The sequence below is a fragment of the Silurus aristotelis genome (genome assembly GCF_946808225.1).
Source record: "Silurus aristotelis genome assembly, chromosome: 27".
Taxonomy (NCBI): Eukaryota; Metazoa; Chordata; class Actinopteri; order Siluriformes; family Siluridae; genus Silurus; species Silurus aristotelis.
Window position 1 is genome coordinate 16,326,998 of NC_139600.1, and position 18,293 is coordinate 16,345,290.

Consider the following 18,293-nt stretch of genomic DNA (forward strand, 5'->3'; position numbering starts at 1 on the left):
TTTGTGGACATTCTTTTAACCACAAGTGTGTAAGTAAAGTCAGGTACTGATGCAGGTGAGGTGAAGAGGTTCTTGGGGTGCAGTCAGCGTTCACATGATTCCTACTAGGGAAAATTTCATGCTCTTGCATCCAAACAGTAAGATTCTGTACAGTTTGAAGAAGAAGCACATACGGGTGGAAAAAGTCAGGTGTCCACATACTTTTGATCATAAATTATAGTAAAATTGTATAATTTCCCGAAAGAAATGTAGAAGAGCAAGAAATCACTGGCGTTTGATTAAAAAATAAATCAACTAAGATTTATTCAGATTTTTTTTATATGTAAATTATTATTTTTTTTACAGTACACGAGATCATACAGTTGTACATCGGGGTTTGAATCAGTATTCAATTCTATGAAATGTGTACATTTCTTGTGGAGAGGAAATATATTCACTGGGGTCGTACACAAACTCCTTTTGGTCTGCTGTTAAGAAGAAAGAATTAAAATGGTATTTTTTTTTATTTATTTTTTTTTTGCAACAATCCAAAAACATAACTTATTACTTTTCTTTTTTTAGGGACAAAAATGCTAAGAAAAAAAAAAACAAAAAAAAGAAAAAGAAGAAAGAAAAAAAGATCATCAAACATTCTTGGATATAAAATGTTTAAAATAAACTTTCTCTTTTTATTATTATTTATTGAGTTTCTATATACATGGCATAATCTTGTGCTTTGTTCCCCGAAGAGAGAAAAAGTCCAAAAGTAAAAAGGACAGAATTTGGACTACATTGGATTCGTCTTTCCTGGTTGAAGTGTCAAAAAAAGACGTTAATTAGCGCTCCCCTTTTTTTGCCGGCGTGTTCTGGGGGATGATTCGCGGGTGAACGTGTGCTTTTTTTTTTCGACAACAGCAAAGGCACCTGTGTATCGCTTTCTTTAGAAAAACACACTCTTGTGTGTGCTCGTTTTCGTTAGCCTACTCCCGGCCTCTCGTCAAAATTTTCCCAGAAGTCTCCACTGGGGGCAGAGGGTCTTACAAAAATAGGAATACCAAAAACAAGAAGAGAGTGAAGAAAAAGAAATCAAGTTTTTGCTCCATTTACAGATTGGGAAGATGGGGCTGCTAGCCGAGTTTGTTCCGATTCCTGAATTCCTGAAGGAAGGAAAGATGGGAGGAGGAAAAAGGGATGAAAAAGAAGATAGGAGAATGGGTAAAAGACTCAAAAGTGTGAACAATAATGCAAACAAAAAAGTACCACAGAATCCTCCATTTCTGTACCAATGTTCAGTCTGAAACTGTCCCGACGCTCGGACGTGGAGGCGTTGACGCAAACGTGTTGGATGGAAAGGTTGAAGAAGGGAAGGAAAGAGTTGAGGAGGAAGTGAAGGAAGGCCTTTCTGGTGTCGGGCAAAGCCCCCACGCCACTCTCAGCTCCATAAACACACACTGTTGGTGGTCTGGCAGGTGGAGGCGCTGTCCGCGGGGGACAGGTAGAGTTTGCCGCTCGGACACACGCACACCTCGTAGACAGTGTGTTTTGGGTAGCTGGTGCCCGGGCTGAGCAGAGGGTCCACGCTGCCGTGAGGAAGATTCGGCATGCGGATCGACTTGCCATTGAGAAAGATCTATTCCAGGAAAGGAAAAAAAAATAAAGAAAGGAAAGAACAATTAGAATCAGAAGTTCAACTACATTTCATACACGACCGCAAGAATAAAAACTTGTGGGATACTGTGGACAGTAAGCACAGACCTGGCAACATCAAGCTTCTACCAAATCTGTTGCCAAACTGCATTGTAACTTCCGTTCAGGTAGAACAAATAAAAAAACTTTCATTTACTTTTACGCCTTCAAACATTAAGCTCCTCCCACAATCACGTCACGTCATGCACTCAAGTTACAAAAGTTTGCAAACACCCGAGTATAGCCTTCGCTTGAGATTTGTGAAGATCCCGTTTTACATTTAGTCCCCGTTTGCTCGTATAATATCCTCCACTCTTCTGAGAAGGTGTTCCAGATTTCGGACTGTGCTTGAGGAGATCTGTGCTTTCTACCACGACGCAAAGTCTTTTAACCATCCAACATTAACGACAGATTAGCAACATTACGTATATTCGTTTACCAACCAAACAATGACTGTATCTGTAAAACAGGTGTAAGTAACATGGCGTGGTAACAACAGACACAAAATCTAATTCATTACCTCATCATCACACTCATTCTGAGTGACTTACAATGGTCACATCTATACAAGTGAGCAGCTGAGGGCCCTTCTCAAGGACCTAAAGTGGCAGCTTGATGGTGCTGGTATATAAACTCACGACCTTTTGATCAGAAGTCCAACGTCTTAAACATTGAACTACCACCTCCCCTTTCTGAGGAAAAGTGTTGAAGGGTTCTGGGTGGTCAACAAACAGGATTTCAAGGAATGAAAACGTGGGGAATACAAAATGGGAGGCAAAAATACTAGTTATATATGTTATAATGCCCCCTTGTACCTTCTTTTTTGAGTCTTTTGTCTTGAGAAACATCTCTGGAAACTACAATCTGCCAAAATATATACAGTATATATTTCCTTAGGGGGTTCCTCCATAAGAGTTTCGAAATATGCTTCATTGAAATTTATGGCATTTAAAAGACGCCCACATCCTGAGTGACTAAAGAAGGTCATATTTATACAAGTTGAGAGCCTTGCCCAATGGCCCAAGTGGCATCTTGATGGTGTGGGGAGTTGATCTCACAACCTTCTGATAAGAACTTTTAAGCTACCACCTCTGAGGAACATTGTTGTAGGGTTCCACAAACAGTAGAACCTGTAAGAGGTTCTCCCAAGGAGGACCACCAAGGAACATTAAAAGGCTCTAAAGAGGACAGGGCTTTGTAAGATTTGCCCAAAAATGTCAGAATCTTGAAGGTTGCACCATGCTTGCACAAGGATTTCAGGTGTTTTGGGAAGTAGGCGGAGACAGAGATGCATGCTGATGGCATGAGACTGTCAGAGGCCAACACGTTCTACAGGAAAAAGTTCACTGCTTGTTTTAGAGGGTGTGTGCTTCATGTGTGTTCGCGATATCTCCGACACGCCGAGCGCATGCTATTCCGTGTCTATTCGCTACGCTAGCGATTGATCCGCGAGTGCGTAGGCTGACGACCGTGAGCGGGGTTTATCTGCTAAGCCACACAGAATCCCCAATTTCACCTCTCGCTCATCGCCTCCATGTTTATCAGCGCCAAACCCTCAGCTCTGGAGCGCGAGGGTCGCTGAAGGACAAGGCAGAGCGTGTGATCTCCACCATAACTCACAGAGATGGAATATTACACGCGCCGTGAGCGAGACAAAGAATGAGAACCTAATTATTATGAATAATGGAGTGTGTGGTGTCGATGTTGCGTATTCGTCCAAACACAAACACAAACGAGGAATCGTGCGTCTCAGCCCAGACACCCGAGACGTCGCATCTGTCACTCCGTCTCTTCTTTTTTTTTTTTTTTCCCTTTCCCATTCTCGGCTCCGTCCTCTTGCTTTCAACCCGTTCCTGTCGTTTGTCTTGGAGTCCACTGGAAATGTCAGAGACAATCTGTCGAAGACAAGAGTATTATATGCGCCTCGGCGTCGTGAGGAACGCTATCGCTACGACTTCCACCATGAGTTATGTGAGCAATAAAACACTCCCTTGTCACACTGTTATAGTAACATAACCAACGATGAAAGGTGTGATGAACAGATCAAACATTTCCCCACAAAAAAAGTAACACTGTTGTTGCTAAAAACACCAAACGAGTGTGCGTTAAATGAGACATTGTATCGCATTGCTGTTCAGCCAAAGTGTGTTGTTGCTAAGAATTCAACAGGACTCTACCCTGTCCAACTGGGATCCAGTGTAATCTTCAAATACTAGCATAATGTGCACTGATGTGTATATTGAACTAGCATTTCCTTTTTTATTAGCATAATAATGTGCTATTTGCTAATTTGAACAACTAATCAAATGCATGAAGCTGTCATGGTTTGAACCCTATAAATATCTACTAGAGTTTTTTCTCTCCTTATTAGCACCATACGCCATGCTAACCTCCATAACTTCCAAGTGTCAATTCAAGATTTAAGATTTAACCAAACCCAGAATGTTAACATCACACAGAATAAGTTTCGTCAGTGCTTAAATAGTTTTTTGTCACACTGTTATAATAACACACGTTCACACGTTCATCAATGGTGTGATGAACGGATCAAACATTTCCTAAAAAAAACCAGCAATGTTTTTGTTGTTGCAGAGGACAACAAACGAGTGCGCATTAAAGGAGGCATCGTATCGCATCGCTGTTAAGATGAATCGTGTTGTTGCTAGCGATTCAACCGGAGCCTAGCCTCGCTAGCTGGTATCCAGTGTAATCTAGAATGATGTGCACTATGCTAATGTAAACAAGCAAAGAACAAACACTCTGCCAATTTGTCTTTTTGTTTCTCTTCTTATTAGCACCATACTCCATGCTAACCTCCATACTGTATCTACTAAATGTCAATTCAAGGTATAACCTGAACCAGAATGTTAGCACCACACAATAGAATAATTTTAGTCATTACTTTTTTGTGGTTTTTGTAAAGCGTTGCACGTTCTTGTTGTGAAAATAAAGGGAAAGATGGAGCCCTTTGAGTGGGTTTACAAGGAGAGTTAACGTCTCCCAGCGGCGATATCGGCACTCATTAGCGCCCGTCGCTCTCACGCGGCCACTAAAACACCTCGCTAGTGGCCTGTTTACCATGCTAATATGTGTGTGTGTGTGTGTGGATGGAGTGGAGGCAATTAGAGTGAGGACAAACAAGAATGAGAAAAGAAGAAAGGAGAAGGGAAAAACAAACAAACAACAAACAAAAAAAGACGGAGTGAGGGGAACGAAAAGTGAGTGAGTGAGTGAGTGAGCGGTGGGTAAACAGAAGGAGTGAGAGATGGAAGTGTTTTCAGATTCCGACAGAAGAATGAAGGAAAGGCTCTCCCAAAATAGCACAAAAACACAACCGGGAGGATGTCTGATGAAGGGGGATGGTGGTGTTCGATGATGTCGGCGATGGCGTGAAGTCGTCAGTGCACATTACACACTTCATTAAGCTGTTGAAATGCCTGGACCAGTGAGTCACATGACCTCGTACGATCCCATAGGCCGAGGGAGAAAGGAAACGCTTTGCTGAGGATCTACGCGTTTTTTTCCGGCGGCCGCTTACCCGTGCATCCAGATCGCCACGGCAACCGAGGCGAACCCACGTAAAACTTTAATCAGCATCTTCTCGGGACGCTTATGATTCATGATATCGCCGCTAGCGAGGGGGGAAAGGTTAATCAAACACAGAAAGGGAGAGGGAGGGAGGCTGCGCTGAGGAGGCTCAGGTGTGGAGAGCACTGTGATATTTAGCTCTGTGTCTCTATGGAATTCGATAGATGAAGATGAAGCACCCTGAGAACTTTCTGGAAAAAACTTTTCGTTTGAATGGAACCTTGGTGATGGCCACTCGTTGGCACGTGACCACTGACGAGAATCAACATTGGACTCGACTGTAAAACGACTTTGCGTGGAGGAAGTGAATCTTACATTTAGGCCATTTGGTAGAAAACCTTATCCTGGGCGACTTACAACTGAGCATGTGAGAGTTAAGGGCCTTGCTCAAGGGCCCAGCAGTGGCAGCTTGGTTGTGCTGGGATTCCTGACCTTCCGGTCTAAAGTCCACTGAGCTACCACCAGCACCATTACTGGGCATAGACAAACTAGGGCACAACCCCCTGCCTTTCACCCCCTCACACTCTCATAATTAGATAAGTTACCTGTTTTTTCTGATCAACATTTAGTATATGTTTACTTGAATTCAGGCAATTAAATGTGTTTAATGTTTTTCAAGGAAGGTTGTGAATGATTTGCATGGAGCATTGTGGTGGGAAGGTGGAGACATTGAGGGGGTGACAATAGGAAACTCGCCTAGGGTGCCAAAATGGCTAGAATCGGCACTCCCACCATTCTTGCCAAATGAATGCTGTGAAAAAATCCTTGTAATTTCTAAGGAAGTCAAAAGATCCGTTAAAAAATCGGAATGTTTAAATTCTTCTTCCGGTTCCTGCTTAACCTCCCTGCTATGTTGCGGCAGCGTTTTAACCCAAGGAACCATTACACCCTATTCATTAAGTACGAATGCTGTTTGGCCAATGTTCGAAAGTGCCCCATTTTCGAAGCGTTGCAAGAAGTTCATTTATTTAAACGTCCCACTGTAGCGATTTCAGAATAGAAATCAAACCCGAATGCCGCGTGTAATGACTTCGCTAGCAAGCTGCTAGTCATGTCACTGTAGTGCCGGCGCACTCCTCAGGAAGCGAGCAGGTTCATGATGTAGCAATTAAGAGTAAAAACGAGGAGCCTGTCAGTCCTCTAACATTTAATATCAGACTTTCGAAAATACGAAACAGGTTCAAACACATTCCTGTGAAATGTAGCACATTGCTAATTAGCTGCTTATCTGTGTTAAACAGTTTCGTGGATTTGCTTCCATGCTGCCGTGAAACTGAATTTAATAGGAGAGGATTTGAATATAATAAAGTTTTTTCTTTTTCTTTTTTTTTTTCCGGGCGCAGCTTTACTGCTTTTACCCATCGCTGCTCCGCGGCTTTCTTCAGAGGATCAGAGATTGCTCAGTCATTCAGACATGTTTATCTCGCACTTCAACGCTCCAGCAGCAGAATTCAAAAGCTAGCAGCGCTAAGCTTTAATTACTCAGCTTCCTTATAATTAAGTCCTTGAAATGGACGAGAGCGGACTGTTTTTCCTTTCCTTTTTTTAACACATGGTTTGAACTTGTAAAGCTTACCACCTTGCTACTTCTTTTTTTTCGCTGGTAACACGTGTAATGAGACCATTTCCTGGAAGATGTCAATGCGTAGCGAACTAATTTAATAACTTGGGATAGCGGGTCGATAAAAAAAATGGCTTTTATTTATTACATATAGATATGCATTCCGCATATCGTACAGCAGGGTCAGGAATGACACAGCTCCCCCGGAGCAGAGAACGTTAAGGGCCTTGTTCAAGGGCCCAACAGTGGTAGCTTGATAATGCTGGGACTCAAACTTCTGACCTTCCTTTCAGCACTAGCCACAGGTAGGTAGGCATTTCTCTCAGAGCAGATGGAATGGAAATCAGGATTGTGACAGGATTTAAGAACAATCATGTAGCAGGATGCTGAATAAATCCTTCAAGTCTCACAGGAATCATTTTAATCAATCTCACTTGATCTGAAAGTTCTTTTGCAAAAGAAGAAACATGAACGTGGGCCTGCATGGTGGATTTATAGGAGTTCCGTCATAGAGCTTATGATTTTTAACCCATTTATTTGACGATACATCCTGTTATTGTTCTTCGTCTGTTAGCATGCTGGCATCTTCACATTACTATTAAAAGCTAATAAAGCAGGGTCAGATGATTAGGAACCCTGCTTAAGAAAACAAATAGGCAGACCTGGTGGTCTAAGTAAAGAATTATTACAGCACAACTGACTTTAGATGTTTGGACCATGAATTAGTTGTATTACTAGATTCAAGCAAGTTACGTTACATTAAAATGTTATGCCATTTGGCTGACGCCCTGAAAGTATTGAACCATAAATTTCATGTACCTGAAGAGGATGGAGGGATCATTGGTAAAGGATGGAGGCATCAGTGGATAAGTGGTAGAGGATGGAGGGATCAGTGGTAAAGTGGAAGAGGATGGAGGGATCAGTGGTATAGGATGGAGCGATCAGTGAAGCAGTGGTTGAGAATGAAGGGATAAGTGGTACAGTGGAAGAGGATGGAGGGATCGTGATATGGATGGGGGATCAGTGGAAGAGGATTTAGGGATCAATAAAACAGACAGAGAACTGAAAGATCAGTGAAACTGTAAAGAAGTCAGTGGTGCATTAATAGAGGATGGAGGGATTATGGTACAGACAAGAAGCCACTGTAAGACTATAGCAACAGGGAGGTGTAGAAGAACTTAGGAAGGTTAAAAACAAGTGCAGCTGCATTCCAGATCAGTTGCCAAAGTCTTTTTTGAGGGTATACACCTTCCAGGAGTGAGGCGAGGACGCTCAGTCTTTAGATGTTCGTTTATGTATAAGATCTTGGATTCTGATCAGAAGGTCATGGGTTCAAATCCTAGCAAGCTAAGCTGCCAATGCTGGGCCCTTGAGACAAACTCTCAACCCTGAATTGCTGAACTGTCTGCCACATGCTGAATTTGTTACCCTAATGTGTGCACCTGTTAAGATGTATGCTAGTTTCTAAGCATAGGCAAACTAGGCAGTCCCCTAGGGCGCAACCAACTGGGGAGGGGCACCAGTGCACCGTTGCCACCCTCTGCCCTCACCCGTTAAAATTATTTACCTGTTTTTCTGCTCAAGTTTGATATACATTATCTTAAATTCATGCAATTTTGCAATGATTATTAAACGTGCTTAATGTTTTTTCTATGGAAGGTTGCGACTGATTCGTATGGTGTGGGGGAGCATTGTGGTGGGAGGGCAGAGCCACTGAGGCACCCCCTCGATAGGACTCTTGCCTACGGTACCAAAAATGCAAGAAACTGCCCTGATATATGAATTAAGAATCTTTCAACAAACGTCTTTTGTGTTTTGTTTAACTGGTTTGATTATAGATTTCCTGGTTCCGCTGGTCTACGGTGTGGACTACAAGGATTTTTGAATTTGTTTACATGATGTACACTTTTGCGTCATGTCTCTCAGTAGCTACATGTTACACAGTGCACAGAAAAGACGTTTCCGCTTTGGGTTTGTTATAATTAATGATTCGAAACAGAAATGCCGTGTCTATAGAAAGAAAGAAAAAAGTCTTTCACCATCTCACTATTGTGCTCTCTCTCTCACACTCTCTGTTGCTTTATCTTCATTACCTGATGTCTATCTCTTCCCCTGATTGCATCTTGCGCTCTCTTAAGCAGGCCGTCATCGCGTCCCATCTCTCCGGCTCTGATTGTAATAGGCAGCTTGGAGCTTGAAACACCGGGATGCTCTGCTCGCTTTAATTCCCTCCTCTAAAACCAGCAGACGTATTTTGAACGTCACCTTTTACAGAGTTAGCCGCTGTCGGGGCTGATTTAGCTCACCATCTGGACCTTCTGAGACACCTCATTCTCTCTATCCAAATTGACAGCAACATCTATTTTCCCTTCACGTTACTTTTGCTGCTGGCTTTCGTCTTGTCACGTCTTGGCGAGGAGTGCAGGGGGGGGAATTGAAGAGCAAGGGGAGAACATTGGATAAGCCATTGAGTGCAACCGTGGAGAGGGAGAAGGAGAGAGAGACTGACTTGACAAATTTACCCTGCTAGAGGATCGGACAGACGTTTCAAAAGCGCTTTCACTGAGCCTCGCCGCCAGTGACTTCTCTATCATATCACAGCATGTAGTTCTCTCTGGCATTGTGCAGGTCTAAAGAAACGCCTGCTATCTCCACAGCAAAGGAGAAAAAAAAAAACTCCCTTTTACGGGAACTTGACAGGACAGCATGATGTATTGCTCGGGCTGCTGGAAGTTAATTAAATAGCCTGGGCAGTTACTAAAGCGATGGAAAGCGAAGCAAAGAGAACAATTCCAAGATGGCGCTACTCATTTAGGCTCAGCGGGATGGTGTGACTTTTTCCGCAGATAGCGCTTTCATAATTCCGAAAGTTTTACTTTCGTAATACATTCTTTATTTCGGATTCTGAGAAACAAGAGACTCTTTGAGGATGAATTTCTAAGTGCTCACTAAGAGGGGAAACTGACTCCCCTTTTTTAAAGGACGGGGTTTTTTGTCTGATAACAGAAACGCCTCATAAATCTTGTACATGTTGATGCTTGCTAAAGCATCCAAAGACGTCCTACACAATTGTGTCTTTATCTTTGGGGTAACAGTTTGGGGAAGAACCACATAAGGCTGAAAAAGGCCCAGGGCTTTTGTGCATTGAACACTGACAATGAAGGAAAGAAGGAAGCCCAAAGAGAAGGTTGATCAACATAGTGAAAAATGCAGATGTAGAGGACAGGTTGGTACAGAGATGAATGATCCGCTGTGGTGACCCCTAATGGGAGCAGGCAAAACAAAAAGAAGAAGAAGAAGAAGAAGAAGAAAGAAGTGTACATATTAGCAACCACCTATCAATCATTATGTGTAATGCAGAGCCTTTTACCTGCTCCTCCACTAATCCTGGCTTTCTGCTTTAGCTCAATGCGATGCCATAAAGCGGAGAACGTGCTAAAGTATGCATGAGTGTGTCTCACGTCCTGGAGCTTGACAGCTTTGATGTATACCAGCAGCAGAACACACACAAAGAGACAGAAAGACAGACAGGCCTGGCTCGTACTGATATGGTTTGTAATTTTATGTATGACCTTGTAAACCAGCTGTCATAACACTGCAAACTAACCACCTTTGATGCACGATAAGCTCTAACCACTTGTCTCGGCATCCCCTAGAAGCTTAGCTGAATGCTAATTGCTTTTCCCAAACTTTCCCAAACCTTTACAAACATACGGATCCAACCATTTTGCCTGCTTTCCCACTATTATGAAGATCTATGTGTTTTCAGATCAATTCGGGTTTGCCTTTTCTGCTCTGTAGCTTCAGTACCTGCCTGATTGAAGCTGTTTTCATCCAAGGTGTCAGTAGCTACATGTGTTCTTCATTAGCACACTTGGTCCATTGAGAATCTCATTGATTATCACATTATTAATTGCCAGAGACTTTCAAGAGAGTCTTAATTTACTGAATGTCCAATTCTCTTCATCTCTGACCTAATGCACACCATCTTCCCGAATTAGAGAGAGGCCAGAGGTTTTCGTCGAGCTTTATAGCCAAAAATCCCAATCCAAATATTTAGTCTGACTTATACCAACTTAAACATTCTACTGAGCATTAAAACACATTAGCATAGAAACATATCATCTACCTAGGAGGCTTTTACCTTGCTATTGATATATATCTCTAACCCAAGCCCCACTTGAGCACTTGGTCAATTGGGAATCCTCATCACTTTATTGATTTCTGGAAAGTCCCTGGAGTATACTAACTGCTCGATATGGATGGTTAACTAGCATCACTCAAAAGAAAAACAAATAATAATAATTAGAGACCCAGGACTATGTAGTCTCCCTCACCTAGCAAGAGCTTGAGCACATTAATACAAGGCCAATTGCATCCTGTAATGCATCCCATGTAGACTATATGGGCCAAAGTTTGTAGACACCGAAGCACGAGCTTGGTATGTGCTTCTTTTTGAACATCCCATTCCACCTTTAGTCCTAAATAGCAGTTATAATAAGCTCCACTTTTCTGGGACAAGGATGTTAGGAAAGTCAGTGGTTTGGGAGATCTTCCACTACAACCCAAGGTAAATAATGTCTTCCAAGAGCTGGCTTTGTGCACTGAAGCAGTTTCACGCAGGTTTGTGTCTCCTAGTCCAGCGGAGGGAACCTTTTATGCTCCTTCACTCAATGCCTGGTGTATTAGCTAAGCTAAGCTAAGCAAAGTAATTTATATTTGTCACATATACAATAAAATGCTTCTTTTGCAGATCCCAGCAATGTTGAGAAGCTTTTGTCAAAGCCCTGTTACAGTACCGCTGGAGCACAGAGTGGGAAAATTGAGGTTCTTTCTCAGGAGCCCCAAGAGTGGCAGCTTGGTGATTCCAGGGCTAAACCCCCGACTAGTAACCCAGAGCCTTAACCACTGAGCTACAGCATATAATAGCCCTCGTTCGAATTTTTCAATTAATTTATTCTGGAAACAGCTACTAACATGTAAAGCTGAATAGTGCGATTAGCGATTAACACACTATTAGAATCCTCAATTAAAACTCTACTGATTTTTACTGTGCAGCAGAACAGAACAGGTATGAAGGCACTTGCTGAAGAGTGTCCCATTCTGTTTAATGGATTAGAAAGTTCATAGGCTGGTTTTGCTACATAGTAAGATCAAGGCAAGTGCTAAATATATTTAGCCAACTATAAAAGCTATAAATACTCAGATTTGTTTTATTCCATTCCTCAGCAACTTTAAGAGAGCTGGCCCTTGGCAATAGCTACAAACCGGAGGAGGGGAGGAGGGGTTTGTGGTGGGTGGGTAGGTTGGGTGGGGGATTTTTAGTCCTGGTCAGAGGGTGGCAGGAACACATCTTGGACGGGATGCCACTTTTTCACATATACCCAATTACACACTGATATACAGTTAGAGGTCATTTCGAGTCAACAATCCTCCAATTGAGAGATGGGAGGAAATCTGACAACCTGGAGGAAATCAGAAAGGAGAAAGAAAACCTGGAGCTGTGAGTCAGCGAGGCTACCTGGGGCACTGCCGTGAGAGAGAGAGAGAGAGAGAGAGAGAGAGAGAGAGAAAGGGAGATAGAGAGAGAGAGAGAGAGAGAGAGAGAGAGAGAGAGAGAGAGAGAGAGAGAGAGAGGGAGATAGAGAGAGAGAGAGAGAGAGAGAGAGAGAGAGAGAGAGAGAGAGAGAGAGAGAGAAAGAGAGAGAGAGAGACTTGGTCCATGGGGAAATGTCTTCGATTTAAATGTTATTGACTGTCATTAAACAACGCAGAACAGCTGGAGTTCACATTCTACAGAGTGCTAACTATCCAATTCTGTCCCTGCATCTTAGGAAGTTCCGACACCTCCGTAGCAAAATACTTCAGATCCTGCGTACAAGGACTAATAAACAGCTCACCTCCCCTTCAGAAGACTCCAGAGTGAGCTCTTTCCTGCAGGATGCTCTGAACTCCCCCACTCCCGCGTTCACCTCCACACCTTTCGGCGCTTCCAACGTTAGGGTCCGAGTCGGAGACTCCAGCCTGCAGCAAAAAAACAAACACATAACTGGATATTTTTGTATGCACTATGTTGGATTCCTCACTCCCAGGTCACTCGGCTAATAAAGTTCTGATTTTCAATTCGATGAAACTTTATGAATGCTGACCCACGGGGTCAAAAAAGTGTTATGAGAAAAAAGAATAATGAGAATGCATAAATCTGATGAGCTTCTGAGCAGAGTTAGACTGTTTTTCAGTCTCAGGACTCTAGGGCAGATCTAACATATCTGCAGAATTGACATGGTTCGTGAATTTCATTTGTGTAATACGTGTAAACTGCACGTGTGCAGGGGGCTGGTCTGCGGGTATTATTCTTTATCATATATTGAAACGAGAGTGTAGGCATGGACTGTGCCTTCTTGAAATGAAATGAAAGGAAAACAATTGAACCAACTGAAAAGGCGGAAATCAAGGTTAAAAAAATCCATCAAAGCATTGAGATTAAATCCAAACCTTTCGTCTTCGTATGTAAAGCAGAGCTTGCTCATGTTTTCTGATAGTAATAAAACAAAAAAGGCTGTTTCGCTTAAATATTCTGCAGCTTAAATGCTTTACAAGTCATAAAGAGAACTCTGGCTATCTTTTCACACACAAGAGGTCACTCCTCTTACAGAAATCAAGAGGGAAACGTGGGATTGGTTATCATGTTGGACTTCTGGTCAGAAGGACATGAGTTCAAATCATAGTGCCACCAAACTGCCACTTCTGGGCTCAGTTTATATAATATATATATATATATATATATATATGTATATGATGTATAAGGTTGTCCACCAAAGGAAATACAGGTCATCCCTGACTTAGGATGTAGATGCGTTCCGATGTGTGAGGAGTCTTAATGAATGGTGTTCACTATTGGCAAAAAAAATGACAGTACATATTTCAGCAAAAAAGCAATTTATACTTTTTTTTTTTTTACTGCCAAAACAGTTTTGACCCATCGAGCATCAACAGAGCTACAGGATCTCGTCTGTTGGATTGGACCACACGGACCAGCCATCACTCCCCACGTGCATCAATGATCCTCGTCCCCCACGACCCTGTTGCCGGTTTACCACTGTTCCTTCCTTGGAGCACTTTTGATAGATTCTGACCACTGCAGACCAGAAACATCCCACAAGAGCTGCAGTTTTGGAGATGCTCTGACCCAGTCGTCTAGACGCCACAATTTGTCTTAAACTTGCTCAAATCCTTACGCTCGCCCATTTTTCCTGCTTCTAACATCTAAGGATGAAATGTTCACTTGCTGCATGATAAATAAATCAGGTGCCATGATGAATAGACCATCAGTGTTCTTCACTTCACCACTCAGAATGTTCTAATGTCAGTGTTATAAAGCCAGGCCTGATCGGTGTAGATGTATATGGCAATGGTTCATGAGTGGAGGGCAGGGCATTAACTGCGATGTTTGCCTGCTGAATTAAATGTTACAGATTTTTACAACTGTATCTTTTTGCTATTGTCATGGTAAGATCGTAAAAAAAAAAAAGCCGAACCCTTGTAATTTGGTGGCTATCTTTGTTTTAATACTGCAACATAAAATCAGGAGGGGTTGAAATCACAGGAAATAAGAGGTTTCTGAGGCCACACCTCCTTCACTAAGACTTACATTCATACTGGCCCTTGAATCCCAATGTTCTAAAAACTAGAATGTTCTCTGAGTGTGAAAACATTTTTTGCGGATATGCATGCAGGTGTTATGGCCACACCTCCTTCACTGAAATAAACCTGCTCTAAGGTCACTCCTTTCATAAAAAATAAAAAGTGCTGAGACCAGCACCTTTCTTTTCTGAAGTTAAAAGGAGCTGAAGTCACTTCTCTTTTGTAAAATAGGAGGTGCTGAGAAGAAAGATCTCAGTGGTTATGATGGTGGACTTCTAATGGAAAGGATGGGATTTCAAATTCCAGTACGACCAAGATGCCAACTCTAGGCATTTGAGCAAGACCCTCGCCTGTTTAGTGTATAACTATGATGAAAAGGGGGGCATCAAGAAATTCAAGAGGCGCTGAAGTCGCTTTTGTCGCTAAAACTAAAATGTGCTGAGGCCACACCTCTTTTACTTAGAGTCATGTTCATGTCTCAATGTTCTCTATAATGTTCTTCAAAAGCTATACAATTCCTAATGGAATTCTTCAACTGAAACCCATCACTCATATTGGAAACGCCCCAAGAAAGACTTAACAGACTTCTAGGTAGACCAGACACACCTTTTAAAAAAGAGACTGAAAGGTTCTTAGGCCACACTTCCTTTCCCCCAGGAACCGTCAGCTACAGTGGTTCTACTTCCACTTAGAGACTTTATTATAACATACACAGGTAATATGCAGCTTTCACAGACAAACACACACCAGGCCTTTTTTTAAACTGTGAATGACAGATAGATCACGCCTCTAGCAGTCTTTTGTTTGCTAACTCCGCCCCTCACCCTAACCTCAACCATTAACATAGTGTCACTTCCCTGAATTCCAACTCTGTTCCTTAGTATTTTATTGAAGCAAGGTTGGTGAGTGTGGACCTGGCACCAAGTATTCCCCAAGGGCTCCAGGAGGAGATGAAGCTCCAATTCAGTCACAATTACAATGTGGAACTAATCTCATGGGTGCGCAACTCAATCTACAGTGCGCACAAAATAAAAATCCCATTCTGCTCCAAAACATGAAAATAAAGGAGAAAAAAACTGGCAAGGTAATGGAAGTGGAAGCGTTGAGCCGATCCTGATAGTGCTGCTGCACTGCACGTATCGTCTCGCCGTACATTGTTTGGTTATTTAGCCGAATAAATTAGGTTTGTTGGCAACCAAATCATGTGACTGGGCAGCAGACGGGGTGCTTTCATTTGCCTAAAGGGTTGGATAATACATTTATCAATCGCTCACCTGAGGTAAAACAGCAATTGACGATACTAACACTATTTAGAAAACTGAATTTTGATGTTAATGGAGTGTTATCGATGTTATATTAAGCAAAACAGCAGCTGTTGTCCCAGTCAAAGTCATTTACACACTCGTACCCGTACACACCCACTGATCTGACCGAAGTGTATGAGTATCAGTCCCCCCGGAGACCTGGAACTGTCCAGGTACGTCGTGCTAGCTTACCGGACAATTAACAGCTCGACAAAAATGAATATATTGACTTAACGATCCTCCGTTTTTTTTCCCTTCAATTTCTCCTCTCGGTGGAATCTCTCCCCACAGGCCTCTTCAACACAGAGATTCAATCAAAGTATTGATTTTCTGTTTCAGGGTCTGTTTGCAGGACGCTCACAAAAAAAAGTGTATAAATATCTGGAGTCCGCAGATGGCCCCCTCGCTCCTGCTCCTCCTCCGATCTGGTTCATTTTAGCGATAGATAAGCATGCTTCGGTGCTTTCTTATCGCCGTAATTCACACCAGCATCCTGCTCGACCTTCAGCTGTCTGCTTGACGGATTCGCAGGCAGACGGGCTTTTTTTTTTTTTTTTGGTTTACATGACAAGCAAAAAAAGCGAGCACAATGGAAGTGCACTTCCTTTTCATTCCAGAGAGAATGAGCAAAAAATGGAGGTTCTGGAGGATTCTCTCTTGTAAAGAATGCATCACTGAGATCTTTTGGTGCGATGAAGTCTTAAAAAAATGATAACTTCATTACAATTACAATCAGTTCTGGATGGGATACCAGGCAGTCAGCACTCTTATGTACTCAGACAATCACACAGTCCTTTAAACCGAGGGTTGAGATAGTGTTGGTTAATCTATCTACTAGCGTATTTACACACAAACTTAAAAAGAACATAAAAAAAACTTTAGGCACAGAATAACCCCAGACCAAACAAGGTGACTAAGGCACTTGAGGAAGTGGTAGCTCAGAGGGTAAGGCTCTGGGTTACTGATTTAAAGTTTGGGGTGTTAGCAACACCAAGCTGCCACTCTTGGGCCCTTGTGCAAGACCCTTAACCCTCCAGGGGTGCTGTATCATGGCTGACCCTGCACTCTAACCCCAGCTTCCTGATAAGCAGGGATATGCAAAAGCCTAGGAGGTGGAAGCTCAGTTGTTAAGAATCTAAATTACAGATCGGAGGGTCAGGGGTTCATTTCTAAGCACCAGCAAGTTGTCACTCTTGGGCCCCTAAACAAGGCCCTTAACCCTTTAGGCGTGCTACATCATGGCTGACCCTGCACATTCTGACCCCAGACCAATTTCACTGTGCATTAAGGTACATGTGACAAGTAAATAACCTCTTTACACCTTTACTACCCATTGCTCATCTTCAAGCCACCTAGTGGTCAAGAGACTTTACCGTGCAGGAAGGGCTGTGGGGAAGGGGTAGCTCAGTGATTAAGGTGTTGGACTTCTGATCAGAAGGTTGTGAGTTCAAATCGCAGGATGTCTTATCTGCCACTGCCGAGCACTTGGGCAAGGCCCCTAACCCTCAGTTATATAAACTAAAATAATTATAAACCATTCTAAATAAGGGTATCTGCCAAATGCTATAAATGTAAGGTACATTTCCTTTAAACATAGAACTTTCTTAAATCCAAGTGTATCCACAATTCTCTTCAAGATAACTCCCCGATGATTATTCGTGCATGCAGACATGATGCACAGTTCTAAAACCAGCAGTTCCCTTTATTTAGACACATTTATTTAGCCTTGTAGATGCGATGTGAAAAGAAAGAAGCAAACCTTACACATTAATCATGTCCAAACAGAGCACGGTGTGCGAGAAGGAGGTGTGCTTCCTCCCCGGCTGTAACAATTTCGAGACGGAAAAAACCTGTGTGTCAGCGCATTGTGAAGCAAATTTTTCCCAGCTCACAGATGATAAGGCATTACAGGTGATTTTAGAGGTACAGCAGTCCGCTGGCAAAAATACTCACAGCATGTTGCAGGCTAACACACTGCGAGGAACCACAGCATGTTGGAAAGAATGGCTTTTTTTCCAGTAGACTGTTTTGGCTTCCATTCAAACAGCCCTCGCAAAGAATAGTCATGCAAACTGTCAAATGTAAATATAGCCAGATTTTTTCTTATTTAAAAAGAAATTACTTCCTTAGTCTATACCCAGCACCCAGCAAGTCTTCTGGGGGTTGGAAATGGGGAGTCAGTAAGGGGTAATATCATAGCCAAATTCTACCAAAGATATTCTGTTTATTTTCGAGATCTTGGGCTCCTTGACTGATCATTCTGGCCTAAAATAATACAAGGGGTGTTCAAGTCAAACCTGGACTTTTAATGTTACAGGTATAAGACTTGATGCTAGCGTGGTGGTACTACAAGTATCGAGTGTGTTCTATCAACAATGGGTGGGTCCAGAAACTGTTAATCAAGAGGGCAGACAACAGTGTTAGTTCATGCATGGAACAGTGTGTGGTGCTGAAGTTTTTTGTAAAAGAAGGTTTGCAAAGTTTTTGCAAACTTTGTGGATATCTACTGAAGACTTCAGGCATGCTCAGCC

At 42.5% G+C, this 18,293-nt stretch overlaps 1 protein-coding gene across 3 annotated transcripts in view; it reads right to left on the reverse strand.

The window, feature by feature from the left end:
* Window positions 1–309: 309 nt before the first annotated feature.
* The window catches only part of sgcz (sarcoglycan zeta), a 152,117-nt gene continuing 134,133 nt past the window's right edge, over window positions 310–18,293 (reverse strand). The window contains exons 7-9 of one of the 3 annotated variants that reach the window (XR_014532005.1): window positions 12,715–12,838; window positions 1,263–1,609; window positions 313–1,136 (exon numbers count right to left, since the gene is read on the reverse strand). Coding sequence is in view for 1 of the 3 variants with exons in the window: in XM_083532998.1 (XP_083389124.1) it covers window positions 1,412–1,609; window positions 12,715–12,838 (322 nt within the window). In the remaining 2 variants the exon portion in view is untranslated. Of the gene's footprint in view, window positions 1,610–12,714; window positions 12,839–18,293 lie in introns of all 3 variants that reach the window. The other 2 variants (XR_014532006.1, XM_083532998.1) reach the window with 2 other exon arrangements.